The 10,452-nt window shown below is 42.2% G+C and overlaps 1 protein-coding gene across 2 annotated transcripts; it reads right to left on the bottom strand.

Moving 5' to 3' along the window:
- Positions 1–511: 511 nt before the first annotated feature.
- Positions 512–10,410, bottom strand: LOC129830706 (tRNA selenocysteine 1-associated protein 1-like). 2 transcript variants are annotated; one of them, XM_055893327.1, is made up of 9 exons: positions 10,254–10,410; positions 9,799–9,896; positions 4,885–4,987; positions 4,554–4,606; positions 4,312–4,443; positions 3,939–4,055; positions 3,426–3,612; positions 1,165–1,198; positions 512–880 (listed from the first exon to the last, which is right to left on the bottom strand). In XM_055893327.1, exons 1-9 carry the CDS (start codon positions 10,275–10,277, stop codon positions 720–722), a joined length of 909 nt encoding a protein of 302 aa, XP_055749302.1. In that variant the 5' UTR covers positions 10,278–10,410; the 3' UTR covers positions 512–719. The 2 variants fall into 2 exon arrangements, with proteins under 2 accessions (XP_055749302.1, XP_055749303.1); XM_055893328.1 differs by having other exon boundaries at positions 4,885–4,984.
- Between the last annotated feature and the right edge of the window lie 42 nt (positions 10,411–10,452).

The raw sequence follows: 10,452 nt of genomic DNA, 5'->3' as shown, positions 1-10,452 counted from the left end.
CTTGTGACTCGCGGTTTTCTGCTTTGCTCAACAGAGACCGGGGCACATTTAGCAGCACACAACGTTTGAGAACATGCCTCTGACATGTAGAATAAGGTCTAATGCCCACTCTATTCATGCCATTGCTATCCGCATCGTTCCACAACGTTGTACCTGGCTGAACTCTCCCCAGTCTATGAGACTTGAAAGAACTCCTGTAATTTTGGTTGGGTTATTTCATAAGATATCTCTACCTGGCAACATGATACATACACATTTACTCCATCTTTACAAACACATATGGAAACAGACAGAAGGCAGTGTAACATTGCAGATTACACAATCACTTATTCAATTGAGAAATGTGTGTCCCAAATGGCACTCTATTCCTTATATAGTGCAATACTTTTGACCTAAGCTCTTTTAGGCCCTAGCTAAAAGTAGTGTTGCACTAAATAGAGAATAGGGTCCCATTTGGGATACATGCATCTTTGCAGTTTGGCAAAGCATAACAAATGAAAACAGGAAACTATTCTTTGGCAACAGCAGGACTTTTATAAAGATGCACAAAATAAAACATTTGTCAATTAACAAAAAAAAAAGTCTTATAAGCAAATGGCAGTTCTGGCCAAAGGACTGGGGATATGTCTTTAGCCTTTCCATGATCAAACATTTACAGAATATAATATGAAAGGCCAAAAAACATGGCAAAAGAGGATATTGCCATTCCATTGTATGCCTCAACAGTAGACAGGTTCTGGAAGGCTACTCGTGGTTCCAAATGCTTGTTCCGAGGATTCCAAGGGTTGCCAGTGGCACTGGATAAGGGCATCATACAGTTCCTCACTGTGTTCCATAAACTTCCTGTTGGCTTCCAACACATCCAGCTCTGGGTTAGGATCTACAATGGAGGAAAAGGCTGGCAGTGATTATTTGTTGACTTATGTCAACAACCCCAGTCTCCTGCTCGGGAAACTAACGCCTTAAACATTAGACCAAGATGAGCACAAGTCCGACTCCGCTAAGTTCCATATACGCTGGTTAATCCTCGGAACATGCAGGATATCAATCTAAGTTCATTATGAAACACCTCAATTCCATCAAGTCAATGTCATCAAGAGCCTTTTAGATAATAGGCCACAAAAGTCTGGAGAAAAACAAGCAGGAAAAATAAAGAGCACGTACCTTCCAGACCATCCTCTTCAACAGCTTCATTTTCCTGAAAATGTTAAATGAGTTGGTTTTAATAAAATTATTGTGTATATTGAAAAGTCTTAACTACACGAAGGAAGAGACAATGCATTAAGGTGTTAATATTGCATGTCTAAGAAGTAGTAGTGACGTTGAGCTACGTAACATACCAAATCAAATTGTATTGGTCACATACACATATTTTACGGGTGTAGCAAAACGCTTGTGTTCCTAGCTCCAACAATACAGTAATATCTAAAAATTCACAACAATACACAAATCTAAAGTAAAATAATATATATATATATATATATATATATATTGAAACGAGCAATGTCGGAGTGACATTGACTAAAATAAAGTAGAATACAGTATATACACATATGAAATGAGTATAGCAGTATGTAAACATTAAAGTGACTAGTGTTTCATTATTAAGTGACCAGTGATTCCATGTGTATGTACAGTTGAAGTCAGAAGTTTACATATACCTTAGCCAAATACATTTAAACTCAGTTTCACAATTTCTGACATTTAATCCTAGTAAAAATTCCCCGTCTTAGGTCAGTTAGGATCACCACTTTATTTATTTTTTTAAAAGGTAAAATGTCAGAATAATAGAAGAGAATTATTTATTTCAGCTTTTATTTCTTTCATCACATTCCCAGTGGGTCAGAAGTTTGCATACACTCAATTAGTATTTGGTAGCATTGCCTTTAAATTGTTTAACTTGGGTCAAACGTTTCAGGTAGCCTTCCACAAGATTCCCACAATATGTTGGGGGAATTTTGGGCCATTCCTCCTGACAGAGTTGGTGTAACCGAGTCAGGTTTGTAGGCCTCCTTTCCCGCACACGCTTTTTCAGTTCTGCCCACAACTTTTCTATGGGATTGAGGTCAGGGCTTTGTGATGGCCACTCCAATATCTTGACTTTGTTGTTCTTAAGACATTTTGCCACAGCTTTGGAAGTATGCTTGTGGTCATTGTCCGTTTGGAAGGCCCATTTGCAACCAAGCTTTAACTTTCTGACTGATGTCTAGAGATGTTGTTTCAATATGTCCACATCTCATGATGCCATCTATTTTGTGAAGCGCACCAGTCCTACCTGCAGCAAAGCACTCCCACAACATGATGCTGCCACCCCCGTGCTTCACGGTTGGGATGGTGTTCTTTGACTTGCAAGCCTCCCCCTTTTTCCTCCAAACATAACGATGGTCATTATGGCCAAACAGTTTTATTTTTCTTTCATCAGACCAGAGGACATTTCTCCAAAAAGTACAATCTTTGTCCCCATGTGTAGTTACAAACCGTAGTCTGGCTTTTTTAAAATGGTGGTTTTGGAGCAGTGGCTTCTTCGTTGCTGAGCGGTCTTACAGGTTATGTCGATATAGGCCTTGTTTTACTGTGGATATAGATACTTTTGTACCCGTTTCCTCCAGCATCTTCACAAGGTCCTTTGCTGTTGTTCTGGGATTGATTTGCACTTTTCGCACCAAAGTACGTTCATCTCTAGGAGACAGAACGCGTCTCCTTCCTGAGTGGTATGATGGCTGCGTGGTCCTATGGTGTTTATACTTGCATACTATTGTTTGTACAAATGAACATGGTACCTTCAAGCGTTTGGAAATTGCTTCCAAGGATGAACCAGACTTGTGGAGGTCTACACTTTTTTCTGGGGTCTTGGCTGATTTCTTTTGATTTTCCCATGGTCAAGCAAAGAGGCACTTAGTTTGAAGGTAGGCCTTGAAAAACATCCACAGGTAAACCTCCAATAGGCTAATTGACGTCATTTGAGTCTAAAGCCATTACATAATTTTCTGGAATTTTCCAAGCTGTTTAAAGGCATTGTCAACTTAGTGTATGTAAACTTCTGACCCACTGAAATTGTGATACATTGAATTATAAGTGAAATAATCTGTCTGTAAACAACTGTTGGAAATACTACTTGTGTTATGCACAAAGTAGATGTCCTAACCGACTTGCCAAAACTATAGTTGTTAACAAGACATTTGTGGAGTGGTTGAAAATTGAGATTTAATGACTCCAACCGAAGTGTATGTAAACTTCCAACTCCAACTGTATATAGAGCATAAGTGTATAAGGTGCAGGATTGAGTAACTGGATGGTAGCCGGCTGAACAGGCAGTGGCTCGGGTGGTTATTGACGTCATTAGCAACGTAACACATCACCAGTAAAGGTGACGTTGAGCAACGTAACATATCACCAGTAAAGGGGAAGCAGGGCAGCAATCTTACCTGTGCAGGATTCTGTGTGTAATCATACTGGTTGTAGTTGTAGCCGCCATAGTTGCCTCCATTCTGGTCGTAGCCCCAAGAGCCCCATCCACCACCGTACGGCTGTTGATTGTATTGTTGCTGGTTGTGTCTGTAGCCTCCTCCATGTGACCCCCACGCCCTGTTGTCTGATTGATTATGCCTAGTTCTGTGAGTGAGAGAGAAGTATTGGTAACCGAGGCATCTGACAGTGATTATTAAAACCCATCTCTTTATGGAGTTGAAAAACTATTATTTTGGGGAAAGATACTCTCTGCTCAGGTCTTCATGAGCGCTTTGCAAAATCTGACTAACAAGGGGGATAGTCAAATATTATGTTGGAAATATAGCTACAGTTTTAATGGCTATAAAAAGGTGTTTTTTGAAACTGAATGGGTTCATGCTACAACCCTGGTTTTTCAAATGGTAAATACACACCGTGTCTGGAGACGGCTTATAACATAGTAGTACAGTAAGAACTGACGTAAAACTCACTTGTTAGCAGCTAGGCTCAGTCGTAGGGGCTTGCTCCCGAGCCCCACCGCTCCCTGACACTCCTCCAGCGCCAACTTTTGAAGCCTCTGGTCTGGGAACTGGACAAACCCACAACCCCTGGAAACAAGAGAAACGTCCAGACAAGTATACAAGTAAATAACTAGCTTCGGCTGTGAATATTTTTTGGGTAGTGGAAGAAGTTTAGACATTTAAAATTGTTAGTGTAAAAGTACTGACTATTATAGTCGTGGAATAGTAACAGTTGATGTTTCGGATACGGGCCGTATCAATTGTATTCACATCCTATTAGATCACATCAACCTTGATATATGGAAACCCTTCTATAGGGATGATAATATCCTACTGGACTCACTTGGAGTTCCCCGTGCCATCCAGCACCACCTTCCCCCCACGACAGGAAGGGTAGCGGTTGTAGAAGAACTCGTAGAGCATCCCGTCATCCACTTCAGGTGTGAGATCCCCAACAAACAGAGAATGGAGTGGACTGTAGCAGAGAGAAAAGGGGGGGGGGGGGGGTTGTGTGTTAATTTCCAATGTTTCTATATGGCATCTCATGACATTTAGTTTGACTTACAATCAAGCAGGTTGATATACCTGCTTTCTCCTTGCTTCCCAAAAGTGGCCCGGTTTAACTTAAATCTTCTGGGCTGTGAAGTACAAAAAGGCTTCCTTAAAAATGCACATTTACAATATGATGACAATATGCATTGATTTATACAAGCGCTAATGAGGCAAATTGCATAAATATCTTGTTTTGTCTCAGGCTACCAAAAAGCATTATGTATAAACTGATACAATCTGGGTCTGCATCCCACTGGGCCCGGGTCAAAAGTAGTGAATTATATTAGGGGATGAATAGGGTGCAAATTGGGACGCAAAAATGAATCCATAACATTCAAGTAGCCTTGTTAAACGGTATATTTACTGGTGTGGCTCCTGGCAGTGCTTTTCCATTGACTTTACGAAGACACCTCTCAGCTGTGGCTTCATCTGTCAGCTCCACGAAGCAGTAGCCTGCTGCACCCCTACTGAAGAGCAACACAGAGAAGGGACATCAGTCCAATGTTGCATTCAAAGGATGGATTTTAACTGTGTATGGTGTGTAGCTATAATACAATGGTGCTAGCCTGGGTACCAGCCTGTTTGTGCCCTCATGCCACTCCTTGTCATGTCAAAGGCACAAAAGCTCACTAAGCTCAGGACTCTCTCTGCAACTGGATCCTGGACTTCCTGACGGGCTGCCCCCAGGTGGCGAGGGTAGGCAACAACACATACACCACACAGACCTTCAACACGGGGCCCCACAGGGGTGTGTGCTAACACAGGGGTGTGTGTTTATTATCTATGCTGTTGGCTAGTCACTTTACCCCTACCTACAGTATACTGCTGTTACTGTCTATTATCTATCCTGTTGTCTAGTCACTTTACCCCCACCTACAGTATACTGCTGTTACTGTCTATTATCTATCCTTTACCCCTACCTACAGTATACTGCTGTTACTGTCTATTATCTATCCTTTACCCCTACCTACAGTATACTGCTGTTACTGTCTATTATCTATCCTTTACCCCTACCTACAGTATACTGCTGTTACTGTCTATTATCTATCCTTTACCCCTACCTACAGTATACTGCTGTTACTGTTTATTATCTATCCTGTTGGCTAGTCACTTTACCCCTACCTACAGTATACTGCTGTTACTGTCTATTATCTATCCTTTACCCCTACCTACAGTATACTGCTGTTACTGTCTATTATCTATCCTGTTGGCTAGTCACTTTACCCCTACCTACAGTATACTGCTGTTACTGTCTATTATCTATCCTTTACCCCTACCTACAGTATACTGCTGTTACTGTCTATTATCTATCCTTTACCCCTACCTACAGTATACTGCTGTTACTGTCTATTATCTATCCTTTACCCCTACCTACAGTATACTGCTGTTACTGTCTATTATCTATCCTTTACCCCTACCTACAGTATACTGCTGTTACTGTCTATTATATATCCTTTACCCCTACCTACAGTATACTGCTGTTACTGTCTATTATCTATCCTTTACCCCTACCTACAGTATACTGCTGTTACTGTCTATTATCTATCCTCTACCTACAGTATACTGCTGTTACTGTCTATTATCTATCCTGTTGTCTAGTCACTTTACCCCTACCTACAGTATACTGCTGTTACTGTCTATTATCTATCCTCTACCTACAGTATACTGCTGTTACTGTCTATTATCTATCCTGTTGTCTAGTCACTTCACCCCTACCTACAGTATACTGCTGTTACTGTTAATTATCTATCCTGTTGGCTAGTCACTTCACCCCTACCTACAGTATACTGCTGTTACTGTTTATTATCTATCCTGTTGTCTAGTCACTTTACCCCTACCTACAGTATACTGCTGTTACTGTTAATTATCTATCCTGTTGGCTAGTCACTTCACCCCTACCTATATGTACATACAATGCCTTCAGAAGGTATTCACACCCCTTTGACTACAGCCCGATTCAATTGAATTTGCCACTGCCCTAAATGCAATACCCCATAATGTCAACATGGAATTATATTTTAGTTTTTTTTTAATACAAATATATTAAATAAGTATTCAACCCATTTGTTATGGCAAGCATGAGAAGGTTCAGGTGTAATGTGCTTAACAAGTCACAAGTTGCATGGAGTCACTGTGTGCAATAATAGTGCATTACATGATTTTTGAATGACTACCTCATCTCTGTACCCCACACATACAATCTGTAAAGGCCCCTCAGTCAAGCACTGAATTTCAAAACACAGATTCCTTCACAAAGATCAGGTGAGGTTTTCCAATGCCTCGCAAAGAAGGGCACGTATTGGTTGATGGGTAAAAAAAAAGGGGAGAAAAAACAGACATTGAATATCCCTTCGAGCATGGTGAAGTTATGGTATATCACAGGGTTGGGCGGTATCCAGACCCCGTCCTCTCATCCTGGGATTTACGGAATTACCAACTTAGTGCACAAGAGGACACCCCCAAAAAATACACTAAACAACCCATTGGCTGTCTATTACCAGAATGCAAACTAAATTAGCACATGTAATAGCGAATTTCCATGAAGGTTGCTAGCCAAATGTGCTAAAGAGCGCAAATTAAAAATTTAATTGCAATGACAGGCAATCCATCTCATAAAAAGTTACAAAGTGCATTGCGCATGTTGATCATAGTTTTGTGTTGGCTGGCCAATTTGATAATTTCCCCCATGTTGGTCATCAGGTTCTACTGTCATTTTCTGTCGACTAAAACGGCATAAAACCTGGTGCATCACAAAGCATTACCAAATTAATTTTACAACGCTCCTGACAAACAGTTTTTGTGCCAACGTTGCTTCCAGAGGCAGTTTAGAACTCTGTAATGAGTGTTGCAACAGACAGATGATTTTTACACGCTACAGCATTCGGCGGTCTTGTTCTGTGAGCTTGTGCGGCCTACCACTTCACAGCTGAGCCGTTGTTGCTCCTAGACATTTCCACTTCACAATAACAGCACGTACAGTTGACCAGGGCAGCTCTAGCAGGGCAGACATTTGACGAACTGACTTGTTGGAAAGGTGACATCCTATGACGGTACACAATTGGCCCAACATTGTCCGGGTTAGGCCGCCAGCAGCATACCACCCTGCATACCACTGCTGGCTTGCTTCTGAAGCTAAGCAGGGTTGGTCCTGGTCAGTCCCTGGATGGGAGACCAGATGCTGCTGGAAGTGGTGTTGGAGGGCCAGTAGGAGGCACTCTTTCCTCTGGTCTAAAAAAATATCCCAATGCCCCAGGGCAGTGATTGGGGACACTGCCCTGTGTAGGGTGCCGTCTTTCGGATGGGACGTTAAACGGGTGTCCTGACTCTCTGAGGTCATTAAAGAGCCCATGGCACTTATCGTAAGAGTAGGGGTGTTAACCCCGGTGTCCTGGCTAAATTCCCAATCTGGCCCTCAAACCATCATGGTCACCTAATAATCCCCAGTTCACAATTGGCTCATTCATCCCCCTCCTCTCCCCTGTAACTACTCCCCAGGTCGTTGCTGCAAATGAGAACGTGTTCTCAGTCAACTTACCTGGTAAAATAACAGTAAAATAAAAAATAAAATAAAAAAATTGTAAATAAGAATTTGTTCTTAACTGACTTGTCTAGTTCAATAAAAAATAAACTTTGGATTGTTTTGCCAGCTATTTAGTATGAGGGGGAAATTCCCCTATGAAATCGCAGGTTTTCATTGCAGAAACTGTAACAGGACAAAGTAAACTAACCGTCCTGGAGGCGCTTAAATGTGTGTTCAGTCAGAACTTCTGGGTCTGCTCTAGTCTCCCAATAACTGTCGCGCCAGACAGCTTACTTCTGGATCTGCTCTATCAGGTACAGATGGTGCTAAAGGAAATTGTAATTCACTTCACTTCACTACATCCACCAAGAGTCGAAGGACAGAGGGATACACTAGCTAGAACCTTCTCATCAAGGATCTGGTAGGACAAAAAAGTATATAGTTGGCTGGCTAATTTAAATTGTTTCCCCTTACGGTTCACCAGGTTCTACTGTCATGTGTGGACTAAAACTGCATAAAACCTGGTGTATCACAAAGCATTATCAAATGAATTAGCCAGCTCCAGTAATTTTGAGAAACAGTTTGGTAGAATTTTGGTCAAACTTTTCTACCTTTGATAACCAGAAAGCTAGCTGTTAGCTCAAGGAAGGGGGGGGGGGGGAGTACGGCACGGCGGGCACTTCAATCCGGCCCACAAGACACACACATATATATATACACACCCACACAATCTCTTTTTCTCCCCAATTTCGTGGTATCCAATTGGTAGTTACAGTCTTGTCCCATCGCTGCAACTCCCATACGGACTCGGGAGAGGTGAAGATGTAGAGCCATGCGTCCTCCAAAACACGACCCAGCCAAGCCGCACTGCTTCTTGACACAATGTCCGCTTAACCCAGAAGCCAGCTGCACCACAGTGTCGGAGGAAACGCCGTACACCTGGCGACCGTGTTAGCGCGCATGCGCCCGGCCCGCCACACGAGTCGCTAGAGCGCGATGGGACAAGGAAATCTTGCCCTGCCGAACCCAGACGACTCTGGGCCAATTGTGCGCCGCCTCACGGGTCTCCCAGTCACGGCCAGCTGTGACACAGCCTGGGATCGAACCTGGGTCTGTAGTGACGCCTCAAGCACTGCGATACAGTGCCTTAGACCGCTGTGCCACTCGGGAGGCCCTCGCAAAATCCCGATGTGGCCCTTGAGCCAAAAAGTTTGCCCACCCCTGTGTTAGCTAGTTAGTTCCCATGCCAATTTCAAGTCTAAAATAATACCTGCCTAACTCGGAAATATTATGTTATTTCATAACATCATGCTAGCACATCATGCTTTGTGACATTATGTTAGCTAGCTATCCCCAGTTAGATAATGCTTTGTGACATTATGTTTGCTAGCTATCCCCAGTTAGATAATGCTTTGGGACATTATGTTAGCTAGCTATCCCCAGTTAGATAATGCTTTGTGACATTATGTTTGCTAGCTATCCCCAGTTAGATAATGCTTTGTGACATTATGTTTGCTAGCTATCCCCAGTTAGATAATGTGTTTCACTCATATCAGAATAATTTTCGAAAACCGGTTTGAAAGCTATGATTAACTTTCCCAAATGTTAAAATAACGTTGGACGTGTAGTTCATATGGAGTTAAATGTGGGCGAATGTAATCGCTGAAAACCCTAACGTTACATGCGAAGAAGGGGGTTAGAGAGCCAGCGTAGTTATAGCTTTTAACTCAGGTCAAACGTCCTAGATAAAATACTCACCCGGTCATCTTGTTGCGTATAATCCTTACACTCACCACCAACTCCCCCATAGTGCCGAAGGCTCGGGTTATGAAGTTTTCGTCCATGTAGGGCTCCAACTACCAAACAAACAGACTTCATTATCATAACATGGTAACGTTAACTTAGCTAAGAGTTAGCTACCACATGTCCAATGCAAATATTATAAAGGCTGCGTTTAGCTAGTAATGTGTCAAAATGTTCCATCTGCAGCAAGTTAACCGATTTAGCACTAATAAACTAAGTTAGTCGGGTGGCTAGTTATGTTACTACTAGCTAGCATGCTAGCAAACATAACTTAAGTTGAAGCTAGCTACTTAGCTTCAACTTAAGTTATGTTTGCTAGCATGCTAGCTAGTAGTAACATAACTAACTAGCTAATTTACCTACAACCTGAAGTGTTAAAAATATCGACTGAACTGGTTTGAGATACTCACGTTTCCCATCCATAGCGTGCTCATGTTTTAAGACCTGAAGCTGTAAACCTTAATTTTTTTTACATTTACAGTTGTTAATCTCCGAAATAACACATGCAGCCCCTTTTAAGTGTCGTGTCGGAAGAGGCAACAGGGGAGCTTCTGCGCACGCGCCTTGAATACAAGTCCAACTGACTGCTCTCTACCCTGGTCCCAGATC

Source organism: Salvelinus fontinalis, chromosome 32 (genome assembly GCF_029448725.1).
Source record: "Salvelinus fontinalis isolate EN_2023a chromosome 32, ASM2944872v1, whole genome shotgun sequence".
Lineage (NCBI taxonomy): Eukaryota > Metazoa > Chordata > Actinopteri > Salmoniformes > Salmonidae > Salvelinus > Salvelinus fontinalis.
Note: the sequence above shows the minus strand (reverse complement) of the source record. Positions and strands in the feature narration are given on the sequence as shown.